The sequence below is a fragment of the Elephas maximus genome, chromosome 3, assembly GCF_024166365.1.
Source record: "Elephas maximus indicus isolate mEleMax1 chromosome 3, mEleMax1 primary haplotype, whole genome shotgun sequence".
In the NCBI taxonomy this organism is placed as follows: Eukaryota; Metazoa; Chordata; class Mammalia; order Proboscidea; family Elephantidae; genus Elephas; species Elephas maximus.
In genome coordinates, this window is record NC_064821.1 from 112,553,118 (window position 1) to 112,576,621 (window position 23,504).

General features: G+C 38.6%; 1 protein-coding gene across 12 annotated transcripts in view; it reads left to right on the top strand.

The window, feature by feature from the left end:
• The window catches only part of SGIP1 (SH3GL interacting endocytic adaptor 1), a 247,962-nt gene that overhangs the window by 115,976 nt on the left and 108,482 nt on the right, over nt 1-23,504 (top strand). For 7 of the 12 annotated variants that reach the window (XM_049879520.1, XM_049879512.1, XM_049879509.1 and 4 more), the window contains exons 3-8: nt 24-87; nt 6,703-6,727; nt 9,664-9,735; nt 13,419-13,475; nt 17,636-17,690; nt 18,417-18,592. In XM_049879520.1, coding sequence (XP_049735477.1) covers nt 24-87; nt 6,703-6,727; nt 9,664-9,735; nt 13,419-13,475; nt 17,636-17,690; nt 18,417-18,592 — 449 coding nt within the window. The remainder of the gene's footprint in view (nt 1-23; nt 88-6,702; nt 6,728-9,663; nt 9,736-13,418; nt 13,476-17,635; nt 17,691-18,416; nt 18,593-23,504) is intronic. The other 5 variants (XM_049879514.1, XM_049879518.1, XM_049879519.1 and 2 more) reach the window with 3 other exon arrangements.

Here is a 23,504-nt window from a genome sequence, read left to right on the forward strand (position 1 = left end):
GGCCCTTTTCTTTTTTTTCACAGGATTGAAAAAGCGTACAAGGAAGGCCTTTGGAATACGGAAGAAAGAAAAGGACAATGATTCTACGTATGTACTTTAAAAATTTACCTCGTCAAAGAAACTATTTGAATAAGAGATGTTACTGTTACTTTAAAATTTCCACAGAATTTTCTCAGATATCCTGTACTATTTGGTGGTTCTCCCTATTTCTGGGTAAATTGTCATTGCTGGGCATAAGCAGTTCTTAGTTTTGTGCTATAGATATGAAGACTTTTCATCACATGTTCAATTTTGCATTATTCCTTATTTCTTAATAGCCTTATAGCCACACTTCCCATCAGTCCTGGGCGGGGGAAAGTGTGATTGTTACTTTTGTGGGTAACTAAAAATGTGTATTTCCACCTTGAGGGTTGACCCTAGAAACTGAACTGAAGAAACAAATACCTGTTTAGATAGATTAGGCCTCACCAGACACGGAAAGGTAGACTAGGTAACATCCCAAATCTCTTACTTGACATGCCAAGATTTTATATAAACACAATTGTAAATCAGCTAACAGAATTCACAAGAATGATGATTTGGCTATTAATAAGCAACCAATGCCAGAAACAACAGGGTGGATACTTTTACACGTTTAAATTATCACACTCAAGAGAATCAATTCCGCGTGGACACTAACAGACCCCTTTTGAATATGTTCAAGTTACCTTAGACTATCTTGGATCCTCCTTCAGAAGTATTTACCACTAAGCCAAAAACTCAGGTACCTTTTTGATCCAGGCAGGAAACTTAAATACATGAGTAGTCCAGGAACTTGGGATTCCAGCCCAAGGCCAGGGTCAGAAGAGCACCACTCCTCAGTTGTGGCTGGTTGTAACCATGTGAAAATGCGCATCTGATATGGTCCATTATATATCAGAATTGAGTTGATTAAATCTCTCATTTGGCTAGGATCTCTGGAAGAAAGTTAGGAAATGGGGAAATCAATAGTTGTTTGGGCACAGGTGAAAATGAAGAGGGCTACATTTATTCTCACCTTTAATTCTTCATTCTGTACATTTTTATTGTGTAAAAATCTTATTACAGGGTGCTGGGCATTGTTCTGTTTCCTTGTCCTCCAAGGATTTGTTTAAAAGTTCATGGGATAAAATATCTACCATATAAGTTAAAATATCTTTCATACAATTAAATGAGATAACATATTTAAAATGCCTCATATGGCACCTTGGAGCCCTGGTGGCACAGTGGTTAAGCTAAGGACAACAGCTAGCTAAAAGATCAACATTTCAAACTTACTGCTGGCTCCATGGTGGAAAAGATTACAACCTAGTAAACCCTATGGGGCAGTTCTACTCTGTCACACTGGGTTGCCATGAGTCAAAACCCGCTCGACAGCATACAACAAGGTGTATGGTACCTATTACTTAGTAAATGCCCACTAAATGGTAACTCCTATGACCCTTATTATTACCAATACAAAGCAATGTATAGTAAATTCCTTATGAGCAATTAAAAATGAAATTCCAAGGAAGCCTGAGGGTGGGAAAGCTCATATTTGGACAGATCATCAGTGAAGCTTTAGAGGAGGAGGAACCTTGAATCTGACCTTTAAGAAGATGAGGACATGCATTTCATGCTAAGGGAACAACAAAAGCAAAAGCAAAGAGGTAGGAAAGTCCAGTGGGCATTCAGGACAAGATAAATGGGCAGTGTGTCTACCTATTGGCTACAGGTAAAGGTGATAATGGAAAGCAAGGCTGGAAAGGAGGTTGGGACCAGATGGGAAGGACTTCATTGCCAGGCTGAGGTTTCTGGTCTTCCTTCGTTTGGTAGTGGGCAGTCATGAAGCTTGAAAGACTGTTAAGCCAAGGAGTATAAAGAATTGGGGAGAAAGTTACTTTTTTGTTTAGATACCAAATGTTAAGTCTCCTGTTCTCACATTTTCTTTGTGTTTTTTCTTTTGGTAAATAATTATTTCATGGAAATACATTTATTATACACAAAAAAAAAAAACCAAACCCATTGCCATCAATCAACTCGAACTCATAGCGACCCTATAGGACAGAGTAGAGCTGCCCCATAGAGTTTTCAAGGAGCCCCTGGCAGATTCAAACTGCCGACCTTTTGATTAGCAGCTGTAGCACTTAACTACTACACCACTGCAAAATTCTCTGAATGATTGAATTAAGAATATTTTCTGAGGATTGTGTAATTCACACTGTTTCTTAAGAAATTGCCATTCTCAACACATTATCTACCAAGAATTGGGGGTGGTTTTTCACTGGAGTAGGAAGACCGGGGCTGTAGTCTTGGTGCTGCCAATAACTCCATGGCCTTGGGAACTGCACTTTCCTCTGTGAAAGTCAAAGTTTTCACTAGATGGAACTAATTTCCCTAAACTGCCAGACACTGTACTGGGCAGTCTATCAGCAACATCTGTTGACACCTATAATGTGCCAGGTGTTGTGTGTGACACTGTTAGACACAGCTCAGGAGAGCATCATTAGCAGAGACCGAATCTATTTTCTACAAAGGCAATGTCTGTAACTGACTGCAGGTAATCTCTGATGTGTGAAGACTGTTAAAAAGGGAAAGGAAAAAAAAAAGCCCTCTAGAAAGGGAAGGGAAAAGAGGTTAAACAACCTCCCCAGGACATGTTGAGCTAATTTGCACGTAGCCAAAGCACTGCTCCTCCATCCTCACTTCTAAACATATGAAAAAAGGTAAGCCATTCCTCGTGGCTTTGAGTATATGCCCAAAAGCTCTGAAGAACTCTAATGGGACATTTGCTTGTAGAATCCCAACTCCCTCCTTCTTACCATCTGAGTAACCCCAAATTATTTATCTGATAGCAAATTGGCTCTAGACTGGTTCCACCATCAGTGGATGGTTGAAGGACAAGCAGTTTAGTATAAGCCTTTGTTTTTCAGGAATCTCTGTTCTCTAATTGGGCCACATATCATTCTTGCAAAAGGATTGGGAAAATGCTGTGGCAATTTACTGTCCCTTCAGCTTTAGGTAGTGCTTAAGTTAAGCAGGAAACCCTGGTGGCGTAGTGATTAGTGCTATGGCTGCTAACCAAAAGGTCAGCAGTATAGATCCATCAGGTGCTCCTTGGAAACTCTTTGGGGCAGTTCTACTCTGTCCTATAGGGTCGCTATGAGTTGGAGTCGACTTGATGGCAATGGGTTTGGTTTTGGGTTTTTTTTTTATGTTAAGCAGGGATCATTGAAACCTTGTTGATGGAAACTGTTTTTAGGACTGTTGCAACTGGTTCAGAGTTACTAAGCAACCTGCTTGGATAGACTCCAGCACCAACTCCAGCTGACTGAACCTCCCTTGATAAAGAGTAGGGTTAGGACCAGAGCTTCCTGATTTAATCATCATTACAGTGACTGATAAACAGAGGAAGGGAGAGAGCCTGTGCTAAATGGCAGGCCTTGTGCCGGGTATTTTGTATGCAATGATATCCTTTTCAATCATCACACTAACTCAGTAAGATTAGTAGTAATACCTCAATTTTAAAGATGAGAAATCAGTACCAAAGATGGTTAAGTAACTCATTGAAGGCTATCCAGAAAATATGACTTGGAGCCAGTATTCAAGTCCAGAATCTAATGCCTCTGTTTTATCATACAGAATGAAAAGTATAGATGGGAAGAATTATAATCCAGGCAAATAGGGGGGGAAAAGAAAAAAAGGTAGTAGTCACAAGAGGTAGCTGAGACTTAAAAAAACAGAGGCAAAGCTTCCATGGTAGGTGATTAGTTTTAAATTGCAAGACAGTAGATATAACTGTTAAAAAGGAAAAAAAAAAAAAAACTTTTAAAATAAAATGTAAAACTGCATGAGAGAGTTATAAAATGAATATAGAACACATGCTGAAGAAGTGTCTACAGCTGCTAAAATCTCTCCATTGCCCAGTCTTAGGTCAGATTATATAATAATTATTATTTTAGGTGACAAAGAGTATTTACTATGTGATTGGAACTATTCCAGGCTCTTTATTTATATTAACTAATCCTCCAACAACCCTATTGGGTGTATGTTACTATCATTGCTATTTTATAAATGAGTAAACTGAGGCACAAAAAGTGAAGTAACTTGCCTAAGGTTATACAACTAGGAAACCTAAGTTGACTAAACCCAGGCAGCTTGATATTACAACCAATACTCTTATCCCTCCTGCTTCATATCACCATCCTAGGAAACACCAGATCCATTTCCATCAGTGGATAAGACAAAGGATCAGAATGGGACCCCAATACTGATATGTACAACTATGGCTTTTCTGATTAAAATTTTTGAAATATCATCCCAATAGCTGCAATATGCATGAGATCAATTGACCTTCCATTAAGATGACCTATGGATATACCCTTATACTTGTACCAACTGTGGGCAACACAGCAGCCAAGCCAATCTCCAGATCCTTCTCTTCACATATATTGCTCACTGTCCTTGAAGGGACCCCACAAGGGCTGGTGTCTCTGAACATACCCTACCGCAAAGTTACTACGGTTACCTCTTCTCCCAACTTCTTTAACAGGACTTGAAATTCTAGTAAAAACTCCTCATTTTTTTGAAGCCTGTAGATATGAAAATGAAAGTTGGTTTCAGTGAGTGTGGGTTGGCACTTGACTGTGTTTTCCTACTGGCCTGGGCTTATTATACCCATGATAACTCACTGGATTTACTTGCCTGTCTTATCTTCTCTCTGATGAGCATATCTTTTTCACTATTTCTATCCCTCGGTCCTAGCCCAGTGCCTGGCCCTAGATATTTGTTGAATGAATTGTGACTCTTCTGTTTGCTGAGATTTTTCTATTCTATTTTAGATGACATTTCTTTGAACAACCTACTTTCTATAACCAGGGAATATCCAAAGCGACCAAGATTTCTGCCAACTCCCATGATCTTTCAGTCTCAGGGATCTCTGCTTCTAGCCCCTGCCAATATCACTGATGTGAACACAGAACTCAGTCTCTTCATTGGTTATCATGAGAAATGCACTCCAATCAAGGATTTTGTATTCCAAGTAGATTATGCTTCTCATTTTGGAGGTGATGTGGGAAGGGGAATCACATCTTGGAGTCCAAGCAGTGTCCCACCTCTTCATTCCTCATTCTCTTTCTAGATAGATATATGGATGAATAGATAGATAGACAGATATAGTATACATAGAGATAGAGATCCTCTCGTCTGTCCCAGTCCCATGAAGGAATAAAGAATTTCCTTACCAGCCCTACCTCCTAAAGACCATTTCCAACCAAACTCCTCAGGATTTCATGGTCTATCCAAGCAAACAGTGTAAGTACGTTTCTAAGCATAATTCTGGCTCCCTGGTTAATAGAATAATATTTGTCTAACTCCTTATAAAGTGGATTAAAATAAGAAGTTATTATGTTACAGTGACTACCCTTTCTCTTCTCCCTTCCCCTGGTTCATCCAGCTCAGTTTCCCAAAATAACAATAATAATACCCCTCCTATATTGCTATAAATTTCAATGTGGCTGCAAGTACACAGTTTTGTATTCCTAATGAAGAGACACTATGATAAGAGAACTAACATTTTTGAGTACTTACTTTAATAAATAGAAATTCGTTCTCTCACAGCCTAGGAGGCTAGAAGTCTGGATTCAGGGAGCCAGCTCCAGGGAAAGGCTTTCTGTGTCCGTCACATCTGGGGGAAGGTCCTTCTCATCAAAGCCTTTCCCTGGCTCTAGGAGTTTCTCAGTGCGGGACCCTCAGTCCAAAGGACACACTACACTCATGGCTTTTCTTGCTTGTTGGTAATGAGATCCCTCTCCCCCTCTTTTACATCTCAAAAGAGATTAGCTCAAGATACAATCTAATTGTGTCCTGCCTCACTAACATAACTCTGTCTAATCCTGCTTCATTAACATCATAGAGGTAGGATTTACAACACATGGGAAAATCTCATCAGATCACAAAACAGTAGACAACCACACAATACTGGGAATCGTGGCCTAGCCAAGTTGATACACATTTCTGGGAGATGCAATTCAATCCATAACAACTGCTTGATTTAAACTGGTTTAGGTTAAATAACTTGTTGAAGGTCACAGAACTAGCAAGTGGTAGAGTCCAAACTCACCTTACTGCAGCACCCTGACTCCTAGCCACTACAGCATAGTGCTGTCATGGAATAGCTTCCCTGGACTTTAGTCAACAGTGTGAGCCATTTAGCAAAACATTGCCTTCCATTTCCTGCTTTCATATAATCAAAAGAGATATTAAATTCAGAAATATTGAAGAAAGTACAAATCTTCAAAATAAGTTGAAAAATGCCATAGAAGTTTCTTCTTATGGAAATTCAAGACCATTCTCAGGAAAAGATGAGAGCAACTCAGTTTACGTTCCTTGTGGTAGTGTTAAATGGAGCCAGCTGAACTCTTTAACAAGGTCTCCTTTCCAAAGTGGACCAAGTCATCGCACAAGCAACTTGTGCTTTTGAACTTCAGTTTTTTGATGACCATCTACCTCCCACACACATACATATATCCCACACTCAACCATCACTCGCAACCAATTTGGTTTGATTTAGTTTTCATTAGCCTGGTTTATTGGGGGGATAGAGCACAAGGGGATATAGTTAATGATTCCTATTATTGTACTTTAATCTACATATCAAAAATGATTCATTTTTTTCTAATGGCTACTAATTTCTTTTTGTTACAGAGGTTCACCAGACAGAGATGGAATTGTAAGTATTTAAATAATTTTAGTAGGTTTACGTTTGGGTGTATGCTATTTTTAAATTTTTTTCTAAAGTTCTACTTTTTTCTGTAGGGAAAAAAATAGCTTGAATGACTTTTTAGACTGCTTGTTATAATTTTCTGTAGCAGTTGCATGGGAAGTAAATGCAGTCTCCGTCAAGTTAGACTTATGTATTGCATTCACCTAAAACCCTGTCCCAGAGTAGGCAAGCAAACCAATCGTCAATATGGTGGGTCAAAAGCCAGACAGTTCATGCAGGGGTGCTACCATCAACTGTGGTTTCATTTTCAATTTAATGATGTAAAAGCTCATTATGTGAGAATGTTTTTCTCTAACAGAGGCCACAAAGTCATAATGGAGCTGAGATCCAATAAAATTGGAAGAAGCCTTTCCTCTTTAGTAATTGAACTGCAGATACATTTTCTATATTAAATTCAAAAGTAGAGAATGGTCTGGAAACCACTTATGCCTGAATTTACGGCCTGAAGGAGGAAAATGTGTCCACTGGATTTAGGTTTAACAGTAACTCTGATTCCTTGCTGGCCGCCAAATTTCTTGCTGTTTTAAGAAGTCTATGAAGCCCAGGCTTGGATTTATCCGAGTTGTGCTTATGGGAGTCTGCACCAGCTTCTAAAATGACTCCCTGCAAATCTAAATCAGATGCCTATTCAGAAGGTTCAAAAGAACAGCTGTTATTGAAAAAAAGAAAAAAAAAAATGGGCTCACATAAGGCTCATTGGGCTGGAGTGGGAACTAAAATAAGCTTGGAGGTTAAAAATATTTTTTGAAATATCACCCTTTATAATATTATACCTAAATTGGATGTTAATTGCCACTATAGCAGGAGTTTTTTTCCCACACTTGACTCAAGGTTCTTAGCTTTGGGGTGCCTTTTGCATTCATGTAGTTCTCATCATGAAATGTTAAGAAAATAGAGTGAAATTTCTCAGACCTTGGGTAACACTGTAATCAAGGCTCTATTCAGCAGGGGAAAAAAAAGACCCAGAAGACTCACCTTCTCCTCACCTCTTGCTTCTGGCTCAGAGCCTTCTTCTTAACTCTGTCTCAGGTACTCTCTGCTTCTGTGTCCTCTCTCTGCTTCTGTCTTGGTCCCCTCCCTGGATACTCTTGTCTCCTCCGTTCTGGCCTTTGCAAGGCTTTATTAGCTATTCTCTGCTTTCTGTCTCCGCTGCTCCCAGGCTGATTGCTATTTCTTGCTTCTCTCCCTCTGCCACCCTCAAGTCTTGTCCTTTTTTCCTTCTCTGAACCCTCTCCCTACCCGGCTCATTGTCTCTGAGGCTCCATTGCTAACTCGCTGTTCTCTGCTCTTCTGGAGACCACCAGTTTAAATCTCTGGGTAGAATATGTGCCATGGAGCCTGGGCAGCAGCTGGCACATAGCAGGCAACCATGAGTATTTGCTGCATGAATGACCCCAGCGATGATTCTGGGGGTTCATCCATCCTAGGTCAAGACTTCATGTACCAGTTCCCTGAACCCTCCTCTACCTCCACGATTTTAAGGTGTATAAAATCATTTACTTGGAGTTCTACCCTCCTTGTCATTTAATTTAAAATGCCATAAATATCACTGATCATGATCATTAGAAAAGAGGAGTTATTTAAGTCTGATTTCTCAAGAAATAACACAAACCTGTTCTGAAACAGGTGACATTTGAAATAAATGCCTTTTCTCAGAAACAGAGTATACAGCTTCGCAGATCATTGGAAATTATTAGCCAGCTGCAAGTTGTACCATTTGGAAACGTTTCCCAGTTTTTTCCCCCCACTTACTATTGTCACCAAATTTTGAGAACTCCCTATCATACCACTAAATGTATGAGTCCCAGTCTCTGTTTACATTGCATCCTTAAAGATGTCTACTGAATTTCTTTGAAACTCAGACTGATTTCTTTAAGACTCTGTGTCTGTGGACCCAGGCCACTTTAGCATGGGTAGTTTAGCTTCCAAATTATTTCCTTTTGAATGTCCACAGTAGATATTTAGGCTTTGACTAGTATGGTTCCATGAACTACCAGTGGTGGTGCACCCGCTTGATATTTATAAACTACTTTGTAAATGCAGAGCCTAGACAATAGCCTTGATGTCCTGGTGTTTTATTTAATTTTGGCTTCTCAAAATACAATGAACCTCTTCTCTGGGGACAGTGCCTTTGATGTTTATAGAGGCTTCTCGGCAGTGCCACACATATGGTGGTTGGCTCGCCTTGCTCACTCCTGGCTGAGTGTATCCACAGCTGGCAGAGCTGGTGACCATGATGTCTGAGACATCAGCTGTGTGCAACAATGCAGTCTAGCCCAGAAGAACAGTAATTTGTGCAGGGTAAAGTATAACTTTTTCCTAAGCAGTTCAGATTTATACCCAAGATTGAGAGCCTTCGGGGGTCCCAGCCATTGCTGTGAGGAGATCTTCCTGAACGGGCATGCAGGAAAGGGTGCAGAGCAGGGCTTATCAGCCGCAGGTGCTTTATGTATTGGTGGCCTTCGGGAAGGCTTTGTTTCAGGGAAAAAGAGAGCAGAGCAGACTTTAACACTTAGATTAGAAATATAGTTGTTTGATTCAGTCTTTTTCTGGTGTGTCCTTATGTCTGTTCTCTACCTATAAATTAAGTGCTGGCTAAATGAGGAATAAGTTTCACATGGTCCCTAGTGCCTGGGACGCATCTTCCTCCTCCCTTCTTCTCCTGGCCTAGCCAGGCTGGCCTGCTGAATAGAGCCTCATTATGGGCCCCAAAGTCCATTCCACTTAAGGAATCCTGCCAAGATTGGTAGGCCCTACAATTTGGCCTAGAAATTGTTTCTTCTATGATATGTTTGCTGACTCCATGTGATTCTTTATATGTGTCTTGAAGAACAAACAGATCCTTTAACAACTTTTTTCTACATTAAAACAATCAATTCCAGCAGCCCAGCCCACATGAACCACCCTACAATAACAAAGCAGAGTGTGCGCGTGAAGGAGGAAAAAAAGTTTCGGTAAGGAAACAGATTTTAGTTTAAAATTTGCAAGGGGTTGTAGAAACAGTGAGTAAAATCCCAACTTGAAATTTGGAAGAAAAATAGTTTCATTTACTCCATTTAAGTAGGCTTTCCTAGATATTCCCAAATTACTTATGGAATACCTGGAGCCAATTTTTAAACCAATCATATAGATTACGTATTGACATCCAAGTATACATTTATAAAGAGTCATCAGGCATAAAAGATGAGTGTCTCCTAGACAAAGGACAGTGATTCAAATTTTAAAAAGAACTTGCTATCTATAAAGAAGGCTTTGACTATGATGTAAACATCACCCTGCAAATAGAATAGTGGTTTGTTAGGTTAAGCACCATCTCATTAACCTCAGGAATCTGCAGGCTTGGTCTGTGGGAACCAGTGTATTTGACCAAAGGATGTCAGGCCAAAGCTGCTGATCCCAGCCTAGCCTATGCAAACATCTATAGCTCTACAGTCTAATATGGTAGCCACATGTGGCTATTTAAATTTAATAAAAATTCAGTTCCTCAGTTACACTTGCCATATTCCAAATGCTCAATAGCCACTTGTGGATAATGGCTACTCTGTTGGACAGAACACATATAGAATATTTCCATCTTCACTGACAGCTCTACTGGACAATGTGTTATATCAGATTATTTACAAAGTGAGTTAGATCTACCTCAGTGATAAATACAGTATTGAGACAGTACAATGTATGTTTCTAATACTTCTCACCTGAGGATTACACAGTGGTCATAAGCTAACCTTGGGAAAAGGGAACATTCACAATGGAAACTGCAAATTTTGATGGAAGTATAATTGAACACAACTGTTTTTTGTTGTTATATTAATAATCTAGCCCATCATATTTGGTCAGATAATAAACCTGACCAAAGTAAAATACCTATTAAAACAAGATGGACACCACCGTGAGTCTCAATTATCTTTGAATAACAAGTCACATGTTCAGGTTGGAAAATTACTTATGTTAAGTACAGAAATTTTAGAAAATACAGAGATGTAAAAATATATGTAACCCCAACTCCAAGAGAAAAATCACTACTTGTTGTGGAATAGCCAATAATGCTTTCACTGTTTAGCCTGGTTGTTGAGTGATGCTTTCCTACTTGGTTTATATTCTTCCTTGCTTCTTCAGAGTTTTCAGTTTGCAAATCAATAAAGCCATTCCCTTCACTATTGCCACTTCCATGAGCTGTGCTTTGCTTACGTAGTTAAACTACGAGAATTGTTTTTGCTTTTGTTTTTTGCGGGAGTTTGAAGAATTCCAGCCAGGCACAGGCCTAGCTTTAACTTGATAATTTTCATTTGTAAAAACTAAAGATATTTTTAAGAATTCACTGGCATGAATGAAGCCAAATTGCTAATTCCTCTAATAAAGCCAAGTGTGTGTGTATATATGTATGTGTGTTGTACATCTGCCCAAAAGAAGGTATTGTTATAATTTGGTGTTTGTCTTTACTTTTTTTTTAATGTTCCTATTAAAAAAAAAAAATGTATAGGTTTTATTTTCTCTTCATCTCAATCTTCCATTGGTTTCCATGGAAACTAAGAAATTTTCACCCAGCCCAGATCTAGAAAATTCAGAAATGTTTTATCCAAAATCTTGGATATATGTTGTTAGGGAGAAAAAAAGAATATATATGAATAAATTTGTCCAGCTGCACATATAAGCTGCCTTAGTTTTGAAGGGCTTTGGTTATTGAGATGAGATTATCATGGAAGCAAATTCTATAACTTTGAAAATTTTAAACTCAGCACTTTACTTAATGTCTTTGGTATTTAAATAACAATCTAAAAACCTCCTCTTTATTGAAGAATTATTTAAGAATTAATAGTTACGTTAATAGCAGTAGTTACTGATCACAAAATTCATAACCTCAGTTCTTTGGAATCAACTTAGTCCCTTTGATTTCCCATTATTAAACATTAAATATCTATATATTAAACTTGTTTATTATTTGTGCTTTTTAAAAAGGATTTGGGGCATTTTTCAAAGAATGTATATGCAAACAGATGGGTAAAGAAGGAATAAAAAAGAAAGCAAACATGACAGAAAGAAAATAGGAAATATGGCCACTCTCCAGGGGAGGGAAGTTTGTGTATGTGTGTGCTTTGTTTTTTTTTTTTTTTTTTTTTTTTCTGTATTATTAGATGGCACATTATTTAATGAACCCAGCTTCATAGGGTGTGCAGGTACAGAGTTGATGTGGATGGTTTTAAAAACAACCTTTATTTAAAGTAAAAAAGAATAACACTGAAGCACTTATTCAACGAAGGCAGTTCAATGGGATGAGTTTATAATCTCAGTATATAAACGTTGCTTGGAGCAGGACAAAGAGTGGGAAAGGCACAGGCCCTATGTCTGTAGGTGCTGGACTGTGGAGGCATGGCGAAGTTCTCGTATTTATAAGTTCTAGTGCAGTGTAGTCTGTAGTATAGTGGAAGAGGGAAGACATAGACACAGGATCTAGCCCTTGTGCACTATTTTCCCTTGCTAAGCCACTGCCAGTTCTTAGAATGTCCAGTCAGTAAATGTTAGTCAATGATGATGTTTAATCTGGGTTACCTCCAATTTGTTTATCTAGTGATCTCATGTGCATTTACGAAAAGGTTACTTCTTCTACCTATTTGTCAAATTGGGTGTTAGCTAGTCATGGTGTCGTTTTAAGTGGCCTTTACCTGTGATTGCAGAATTAGAGGGCCTGGTCTCAAGCCTCATGCCTCACTGTTTGATATGTGCTGCTCTGAGTTCTGCTATGCCTAGTGACACACCATTGCTCTATGTGCTAAATGTAGGAATGTTGTTGGATGAACGCCCCATTTTTAACCCGATCTGTGTTTTCGTCCTTTGCTCACAAAAGGTAGAGAATCTTAGTCATTGCTATTTGGGTGATGCTACGTCCTTATTCAAGTGCTTGTGGCCATATGTCAAGGTTGTACTGGAGGCCAAAATGGAAATTTAAAATAATCCAGAAAGAATAGTGCTGATATCATTTCAACTTGTAAAGTGTGTGTTCATAAAGGCATAGGACACATGGATGACTGAAATCCACAATTAATCACTAAGTCCTATTTTAATAATTTGATAAGAAAAGCCACTTGAAAATAATATCAACGCTATTTTTAACAACTAAGAGTTGAATTAACGAATGTGGGGCTTATTTCCTGTATATTCTATTAAGGAAGTGGTTAGGAAAAAGTTAAGTCAGTGTCAGAAAAGCTAAACGAAGATCACAGAGTGGCATAAATGAATACTCTTTGGATATAGTGGAACTAATGTAATAGGAAAGCAACACGGAAGTCAATAACATTTCCACTTTTTAAAAAATATCTGGTTATATCACATGAAGATAGAAAGCATTAAACAATAATGTAGGTGCAGCTAATTCTTCAGTGATTGAATTAAACTTGAACAGTTAGTTGTTAATAGTTCTATCTTTAGTTATCCTCCAGTCTTTTGTGAAATATATATGTCCTTTTTTTATGTAGCATCATGGTGGCTAACTCTACCATTCAGCTGCACCAGTGTGGCTCCTCTAATCTGTTTTTTCAGATTCTGAGAGCTCTTGCTAAATACAGATAAGAGTTAAGTGTCCTTTGCTCCTTTTTTTCATTTAAATTTTTGTCTTCTAAATTTATTTTCAAATTTATTACAGAAGAAAAGCAATGGGGCACCAAATGGATTTTATGCAGAAATTGATTGGGAAAGATATGTGAGTATCAGATTTTTTTTTTTTATTAAGTAGTTCACACCTTAAAAGCAAGTTGAGGCATTCCTATATTTATAAAAAGGACATAAAAATAAGTGAAAGGGTTTCTATCTCTATTGGGTGGTATAGAAGTTTAGCACACTAAAGTGGTCTGTAATACCTGGGTTTAAGACCTGACTCTTCCACGTATCAGCTGTGTGTCTCCTTGGGATCCTTAGCAGTCCTGGTGGCACAGAGGTTAAGCGCTTAGCTGTTAACCAGAAGGCTGGTGGTTTGAACCCACCAGCAACTCTGCAAGAGAAAGATGTGGCAGTCTGCTCCCATAAAGATTTACAGCCTTGCAAACCCTGTGGGGTAGTTCTACTTTGTCTTTTAGAGTCGCTATGAGTCAGAATCCACTTGAATGCAATGGCTTTAGTCACCGTACAGCATTGTTGCAAACATTCAATGAACCAGTTATTTGGAGTACATTCCAGTAGCCTGCCCAGTCTGTATAATATGTTTTTTAAAAAATACTGTTTTTAATATTAACTCCAGGTGTTTCAGCCCTGGTTCTTTTTTCTAAGGAGCTTTGAGAATCAGGGCAAGTCAATGAACTTCTCTGGGCCTTGGTTTTATAACAATTATTATAGTCTCATAATACACATTTTTCCCAAGTCAAATGACAATCACTGTTGCTCCTCAGGGAGTGAGCGGAAATCCCAGCTGAGACCTACAGCCTCCTCATAATTCCCCCAGAAACCGATTAACATCATCACCATGAACTTTAACCAACCACAACCAAACTCACAATTGCTCTTCAGTTTCTAATCATATAGAACAGACCATATTTCCATCAAAGATAATTTCTGTTACATAGTAAGTGCCCAAATTCACAATTTCTGCAAAATGCCTTTGCACTTATCCTTTAGGTGACTATCCTGGTGCGACCTCCCCTTTTCATAAAGGCTAAGTTGACATTAAAGTTTTTATATATTTGTTAACAACAATAAAAATTTTATTTTCATATGAAATAATACTACCATTTATTGAATACTCACTATTTATCCAGGATAATAAAAATAAATAACCAAACCCATTGCCATTGAGTCAATCCTGACTCATAGCGACCCTATAGGGTGGAGTAGTACTGCCCCACACAGTTTCCAGCGAGTGCCTGGTGGATTCAAGCTGCCAGCCTTTTGGTTAGCAGTCATAGCTCTTAACCACTATGCCTCCAGTGTTTCCAAATATTAAAAGCTATTAAATCCTTACCACCCAAAAAGGTAAATACTACAGTATCTGCATTTAGAAAAAAGAATCCTGAGGCTTTGACAGGTTAAATTCTTCATGCTTCCCAGCCCCATACTCCAAAACTGATGATAAGCTTACCTTGTCACTCGCTCAGCCTCACAGCCTGGTCTTCTCATATATCTGCTTCCCACCATTGAGTTTTTTTTGGTGTTTTTCACAGTCACTTTTCCTTGAATCTATGATAGCCACTAACCAGTAGCCACTGTGCTACCCAGAATCCAAATTGTTCATAGAGAATGTTATACACAAAGCTATTAGAGGTTAAGAAATGGTGATTTCTTTCCCCCAAATTAATTCTCTTTTACCTAGAAAGATTTTTTTTAATATTTTGTAGCACTTTATAATATGCAGGAATCACATACTCTAAGCAAACAAGGCCTGTGATAATTAAAATACCAAATTATTTATCAAATGCTACACACTAACAGTCATCTAGCACACAAACTTTAAGCTCTAGTCTGTCCTTGGCTGACATGTTGGTACTTAAATGATCCATAAAACCCACTGCCATCAAGTCAATTCCAACTCATGGTGACCCCATATGTTACAGAGGGAACTGCTCCATAGGGTTTTCTTGGCTGTCATCTTTATGGAAGCCTAGCTCCAGCGCTTTCTTCCATGGCATTGTTAGGTGAGTTTGAACTGCCAACCTTTAAGTTAGTTGTTGAGCCCAAACTGTTCATGTCACCCACGGACCTAAGTGAAGCCTGTTTTTGTTCTTGTGTGCCGTTGAGTTGATTTCAACTCTTAATAACCCCATGTGACAAAGTAGAACTGCCCCACAAGGTTCCCTAGGCGATAATTTTTATGGGAGCAGATCACCAGGTCTTTCTCCCATGGAGCCAGTGAGTGGGTTCGAACCACCAGCCTTTTGGTTAACAGCCAAGTGCCTAACCATTGCTCCACTGTGGCTCCTTCAAACGAAGCATAGCTTCCCTGAAATTTGTTTAGTACTAAAAGCTAATCAGATCACACAGGAATTGCTCTTGTAATTATGCATTCAACATTAATTTATCTAAGCAGTAGTGAGATGAGTTTTATTCTTAATTGATTGTGTATCATTGTGGTTTTGTCAGGGAAGAGGTAAGAGCAGAGAAGGCCTCTGAGAATGTAAAATTTCAGTAAAGACCTAAGGTATAAGTAGGGGTTACAGGAGTGAACATTTGAGAGAAGAGAATTCCAGGCAGAGAGAATGGTGTTTATGATATGAGGACCCTGAAATGGGAATGAGCTTGCAGAGTACAAATCATAAAAGCTAATGATGAGAAGAAGTCCTTTGGCTGAGGGGTGGTTAGGGAAGAGAATCGCAGAGTTGAGGCTGCAGAGAGGGCAGGAGCCAGATCACGTAGGCTCGGGAGGGCTCTGAGCATTTTTTCTAAGTGCAGTGAGAAGCCAGAGACAGGTGTTTAGCAGGGAAGTGACCTCAGTACACTTGCATTTAAAAGAAATTAATTCTTAGTGCTGAAGAAGGACAAGAGGGAGACTACAATAAATGCTTAGTAAATGCAGGGCTCAGAAGTGGTGGCTTTTTCCATGGCATTCAGACCCTGCTTGCTCTCTACGGCCGTGGCATTTTTATTGCTTAAATGAGTCCCAAGTCTATGTCTCCAACTCAGTCCTTTCTCACGTCCTGGACTATATCTCTGGTTTAACAGGGCCACCCCTGAATTCTTCATCTTCCTCTCCGTTAGGGCACTGGGTATAGTCTCACAATGACTCAGGTCAAAGCCCAGGTCTGTCATTTGTTGGGTGTGTTTTCTTAAGAATTGGTATCCCCTTGGTAAATGGAATAATTCTTACCACCTATGGTTGTTATGGAAACCCTGGTGATGTGGATAAGAGCTACAGCTGCTAACCAAAAAGTTAGCGGTTGGAATCCACCAGGTGCTCCTTGGAAACCCTATGGGGCAGTTCTGTTCTGTCCTATAGGGCCGCTGAGTGGGGATCAACTTGACAGCAATGGGTTTGGTTTTGGTTTTTTGTGGTCGTTATGAGGGTTCAATGAGATAAGTGTGAGTCACAGTACTTACCATATAATAGTACTCAAATATGATCATAGTATTCCTAATAAATGGAGCCCTGGTGGCATAGTGGTTAAGAGCTCAGCTACTAACCAAAAGGCAGCAGTTGGGATTCACCAGCCACTCCTTAGAAACCTTATGTAGCAGTTCTATAGGGTTGCTATGAGTCAGAATCAACTCAACTGGCAACGAATTTTTTTTTAATCCCAATAATGCAAACTGCATTTTATCATTCCTGCTTTTCTTTCTTTTTTTTTTTCCCTAAAAATATTAGTTATCTGTTGTTAAAATTAGCCTAGCCAAGAGTACCAGCAGTTTCCCCAGATTTGAGGGTGGAAGATTTGGAGTCTTCCTGAACCTTCGCTTTCCTTTTTCTGCTATGACTGATCTGTTACCAAGAACTAACAATCCTTCTCAATGCCCTTGATTCATTCTAAACCTCCCTAATTTTGTCTTCCTTCAAACTCCTATCCTACACTTTGTAGTTAGTGTTTTACATTGCATTTTTTTCATTCTTGGCAAATATATCTCAATTTCCCCGAGGATAGATAATTTGCGTTTTGTATACACCATGTTGTTTAGAGGAAATGCATGATAAATGGTCTTTGAATGCTTCATTTCATTGACAGTTGATTCCTAGCTAATTTTCTCGATACAAAGACTCCCCCAAAATCCTTGATTAAATATCTACATGTATACTTCTCATATTTACTTACAAAAGTTAAAATCCCAGTCTCTCAAATAAGAGAGACATGTCTCTATCTTTAGGTGGAAGGCTCTAGAAGGAAAGTGAGTAATTCCCTGATCACTGTAGGTACTAATTGCTCAATGTGCCCTTGTATTTTATAGAACTCACCTGAGCTGGATGAAGAAGGCTACAGCATCAGACCGGAAGAACCTGGCTATATCCTTTCTTTATTTTTTTCACTTTAATTTTTTTTCTCTCTCAGCAAACAGTAAAATGAATTCAGGTTTTGCAAAGGTGCTGAAATAACCCATGCCTCCCAAGCCCTGTTATTCCTAATATTAGAGATGAATAACAGCACCGGGAACAGCCTGATCGTTAACAAGCAGGCATTTTGCCTTGGTCTATTCATAGAAAAGAGAGAAAGGAGGAAGAGAAAAATGTGCCGAAAAAACAATTGTGCAAATTGTGGGTACCAGGTTGTCTGCTAAGACCTGATATGACTATATCATTTATCGTGACTGGAAAATAGCTCTCTACTTGCCCTTTCCCCATAATTCATCTCCAGGAAGGGCATGTCACTCTGGAACACTTAAAACTCATTACATATCATCCACAAAGTGGCCTTCCTTTCTTGGTAGACCAGTAAGCTCTCGTGAGCTTGTCTCTGTGTGTACTGACATGATATAAAAAATGGCCAATTGCAATAAAAATGTAGGACATTATCACCATTGCTCCTTGAAATTCCCACACTTAAATCAATCATGTTCTGAGGAATGGTGAACAAATCCTCACCCTTTCCTCCTTTTTTATTTTTGTTAGTTTCAATGTTCTGCCATCTAAGGATACTTTTGCTATCTTTGTATACGATTGATTATTCTTGTCTTACACTTCTTGTTGCCTCTTGGCAGAAGAAAGAGTTATGTATCTTTAACTGTGTTCTACCTACCAAAGGAAAGCACTTTTATTCTTCAAGCGAATCAGAAGAGGAAGAAGAATCCCACAAGAAATTTAATATCAAGATTAAGCCATTGCAATCTAAAGACATTCTTAAGAATGCTGCAACTGTAGATGAACTGAAGGCATCAATAGGCAACATTGCACTCTCCCCATCACCAGTGGTGAGTGGTTTCTTATGTCAAGCTTTGGTGAGGTTGGACGGAGAGCCGTGTTGTGCCCACGCTCACTAAGTAGGTCAGAAACTTCTTAAACAGAAGGCTGTGTATATGGTCACCATTTTACAAACTCTATAAACCTTAACAGCTCATTCTAGCTTTAGAAAATTATACTCATTTTATACTGTAGTTCCTGTGCTTTTCAAAATGGTAAAAGCACATGGGACTACATTTCCTTTTGACTTATTTTCCTGGAAGTATTTTAAAAAGAGAAAAAAAATAACGAAAAGATAATCCAAGCTTACTTCTGAAGCAGATTTAGCAATGAAAAACTACATGAAGTTCACACATTTACTAGCAGTGTTTTTTTTTTTTTAAACACATCCTATTTTCTTTTTTTATGATATGTCACAGAAAAATATGCGGGCAGAAAACCAAGGTAATCACTTCCCTTTAAAAAAAAAAAAAAAGCTTTTTGTTGCTATGATCTGAAAGAAAACGATTTTCTCTAAAGCTATAAATAAATTTGAACGTATAATCTTCGTTATATTTTATTACTACATTGTCCTCAATGTCCTCACCCTTAATGCACCTCAGGTACAGGTATTCTTTATTTATATTATTCATATTTGTATTTTTCTACAATTTGTATTTCTTTCCCCCAATTCCCATCTCCTAAATTTCTTTAATTGCTAAATTCTGAGTTCCAAAATTTACAGTATTTTCTCTGTGGTATTTGATAAATGCCACCATTGTTTTCTAAAAATATGCAGAGCAAATGAAAGCTCTCAAACTAGCAGCTGCTATGTTCTTGGCATATTCTTTAAAGGTATGTAATCTCTCTACAGCATTCCCCCTGAACAAGGTCACTAGACAAAGTCGTTAATAAATGCTGAACAGTTTTAGAGAAGCTTCTGGAACTATCTCAGCTAACCTATCTGAAGGAGTTGTAATTGTCCATCCTTTGAGAATAAACTTGTGCCTGCCTAGGATGAATAGTCTATGATGACACTTTTTTTTAGAGCTTAGTGCTTATAATCAACTTTACCACTGCTGTTGGCAACAATTAAAATGATTTCTAATAATAAACGTTTATTAAAAAAAAAACCCACTGCCGTCTAGTCGATTCCGACTCATAGCGACCCTGTAGGACAGAGTAGAACTGCCCTGTAGAGTTTCCAAGGAGCGCCTAGTGGATTTGAACCGCCAACCTTTTGATTAGTAGCTGTAGCTCTTAACCGTTACTCCGCCAGGGTTTCCAAAAGTTTATAGAAAATGATATTTCAGAAAAGGGATACATGAAATATATTAGATATCTTTCCCTTTTGCAATGGAAGGTATAGATTTTACGCTCACATATTAGTCTGTGATACCAATGATTTCTGGCAGTGATTTTTTTTTAAATATTGAGTTTCTGGTGAAGGTTTACATAGTAGTGTAGGTTCCCATTCAATAATTTCTACACAATTGTTCATATTTCCATTCTGGTGGTTCTGATGGGGATATTTTAAATACACACACTTCCACTTTTAAGTTGACTTCCTTCAAATAATTTTTCTCTTACCAAATAATTTTTATAGTATTTGAAAATATCTATGTAAATGCCTGAAAGCAGTTTATATCCATTTCTCTGTAGCGTGTAACAAGCTCAGTGGGCATTCAGAAGCTACCTGGACTAAGTCGGTGGAAGAAGAGAAGTCCACCAGATTAAATTTAAAATTTACCTGAAAGCAAATTTACTAGAATAATCTCAGACACATAGTGGATATTTTTCTAAATGTTAATTGAACTGGAAAAAGAGAGATGCTGTCTATTAAAACAGAATGTGTATGCCCAAATAGTCACATAGCTAATCGTCCAGCCAGATATGTTGGCTGAAGGTGAAGTAATAGGGGTGGTAGCCTACTATGAACGTTGCCAATCTATTTTTAAGGCCATATGTTAGCATGATGTGGTTAAGACTCTGATGAAAAGATGTTAGGGGAAGCAGTGTGAAAACTAGATGGAGACACTAGAGAAAATAAAATTAAGCCTTTTTTGCATATCAGCAGTGCCACAAACCAAGGTACCTTCCCTCCCTTCTCCCTACCGTACGTCCCCAACTTTTCCCTCTAACCTGAGAACTTGGCTCTTCCATTACTGAGATTCCCAAATATTTGTGACTTTTGATATTTAGATAGAAAAGTGAGCTATTGTTACTGCTTTAGGGAAAGGTGGACACCTCTCGGGATGTACATGAGTATAAAGAGAGCTTGTAACTGAGAGCATATTCTTGGCTTTAGAATCCTTGCCCTCTTGTAGAGTAACCCATGTGTACATGTATTTTATAAATTACACATGTAATTCTTTATCTCCAGAACAAGTAGAAATAATCTTTTGAAGTCCAGTTGGTGCCATGATAAAAATGGCAAACTTTCAATGTTTCCAGCTAAATGATCAGACATTCCTATGTCTATATTTTCTTCAGATGCTAAAAGGGAAATAAAGCCTCTACCAGTGAATGGTAGAGCAGAATATTTTATATAGGCTATGGTTCTTGTGCTACAAAAGCATTAAAAGTTGCATTAATAGAAATAGAGGAAATCCCAAATGATAAACTACTCATAACAACAGCTTACATTGGATTTCTGATTCCTATTTCAGGTGAATTCTTGAAGATAAGGTTGTACTTCATTTGTTCTTTTCATCCATTTGTGAATTTGATCTATTTTATTTATTTATATTTTATTTGAATAGTTTTGCTATACACACTATATGGTCAAATGAGTGAAATAATTTGAGTCTGGGAAATGTAGTTTTTGGCTTGCTAGTCAGGTAACCAGCTAAAATTCAGGGTTCTGTTACCAAAAAAGCAAATGGAGACTGAACATTGGAATTTCTCTCACAGCATTGTAAATAATCTCAGATTAATTTGGGAGTTCATTAAGAAATGGGATTTTTTCCCCCCCATTTACCTTCAAAACTATTTCTACAACCTATTGAATACAGGACATTTCCTTTTTAAAACTTCTAATCACTAATTTCTAAATACCAGTGATGCTATGCTATATGTTAGCCAACAGCAGAATGAACAGAAACAAATTTCAACAAAGTACCAACTGGTTTGGTTGATGTAGACTCCTCCAACAATAACAGTGCTCCCTCTGCCTTACAAAGTTCACTACTTCTTGAGGCAGGCTGTTTCATTGTTGAAAGTAAAGTCTTCCTTTTATTAAATCCAAATGCTGTCACTGTGTAACTCTTGTCCTTGGTGGTAGTTCTGCGCTTTAGAGGATGAACAAAGGACAAGGCCCCTCCCTCTACCAATGGGTTCTCCAGGAAGCAGACTGACTGCAACTCAAAGTTTAGTGTACAGTGTTTTTATCAAGGGGTAAACGGGATCAACACTTGTGGGGTGAAGTGGGCCAAGGGAGAAGCTGAATTGTACCCCCAATAACAACCTGAGCTGATGCCGTGGGGAACTGTGGAGCTAGAGTGGCCCATCAAAGTTGTCCTGAGTTAGGCCAAGATGGATGGCCTTTATACTGCTGTATCAATCAGTAATTGGATGTGAACCACACTAGGAAGGGACGTGGCTTTGGGTGAGGTGGCTTGCTGCAGCTGAAGCAGACCCGGAGGTGTTGACAGTTGAAGGCTCTCTGCCAGTGGCACTCCCAGAAGGGTCCACATGACACATATTGAGATCTGCCACAAATCCCCTGTGCCTGACATAGGGTTGGATATATCACTGACATTCAGTAAGTGCTTGTGAGTCCGTGAGTGAGTAAATGAGTAAGTGAGCAAAAATATGTGAACAGAACCAAGTGAAGCACAGAGCACTGCAACAGAGCTATCTAGTTTTATATCCCACCACAGATATCACACATCAGGCTCCCTTATTCACCATAGGATTATACACCTAACTGTATCCTCATTCCAACCCCTTTTCCATTTTGTTCAAACAGGTGATGAAAACTTCATCAAATGCAACACTGAGTTTAGAGTCATGGAATGTCTATAGCTTTGTTCCAATCTACTAGACCAGAAACCCTATCAGAGAGAGTGATACGTTTAGTTTGGCACTAGGGTTACCACCTTCTTTTCCAAATGCTTTCTGACCATCTGTTTAAATAATTTGTTCTAGAATATTGTGTTAACAGGTGCTAGCTGTGTAGTAACAGAAAGGGCATAGCACACAGATTCAGACACCACGTTCTACCTGTATAATCTTAAACAAGCCCCACAACTATTCTGAGCCTCTATTTCCTCATCTGTAAAGTAAGGATAATAATTAGTCCTTATGGGGTTTTTGTGCAGATTATTGTTGGTCTCTGGTGGGGTCAAATCTTACTTGACTTTTGTCCCCCAAGCTTCGCACAATACATAGCACATATTAGGCACTCAGGCAGCTGAGGAAGCTTACAGAAAACTCCTAACAACAATGCCTGATACAGAATGTCTTCATTACTAGGATGGATGGATGGGTGGATGGGTGGATGGGTGGGTGGGTGGGTGGGTGGTGGATGGATGGTGGAGGGATGGATTTTAATCTACTTTCTTCTTACTTTTTGAGAATCATAGCTGTTTTCCCATTTTCAGTTTCCTGCCCTGTTCTTCACATTTCATAAAAGATCCTTAAGAGCATACTATGTTTTCATATCCTAGATTATAATTTAGCTGCATGTGGAAGCTGGATTCAATTAAAGGAGGCTGGAACTCTCTTGTCTATCTTAGACTTTAATTCTAAACCAAATCTGGTTTATCTTTTATAAGAACTGCTTTTAAGTCAGTTTTTCTCCATACTGAAAAGTTTCAAATGATCTTTCTTTAAATACAAGTGGAAACTCTGTACTTATCCCTAGAAGGACCCTGGATATAGTGGGAAGGTGTTGGAGGCTGACAGACCTGAACTCAACCTCTTGCTAGCAGCGCTTAGGCA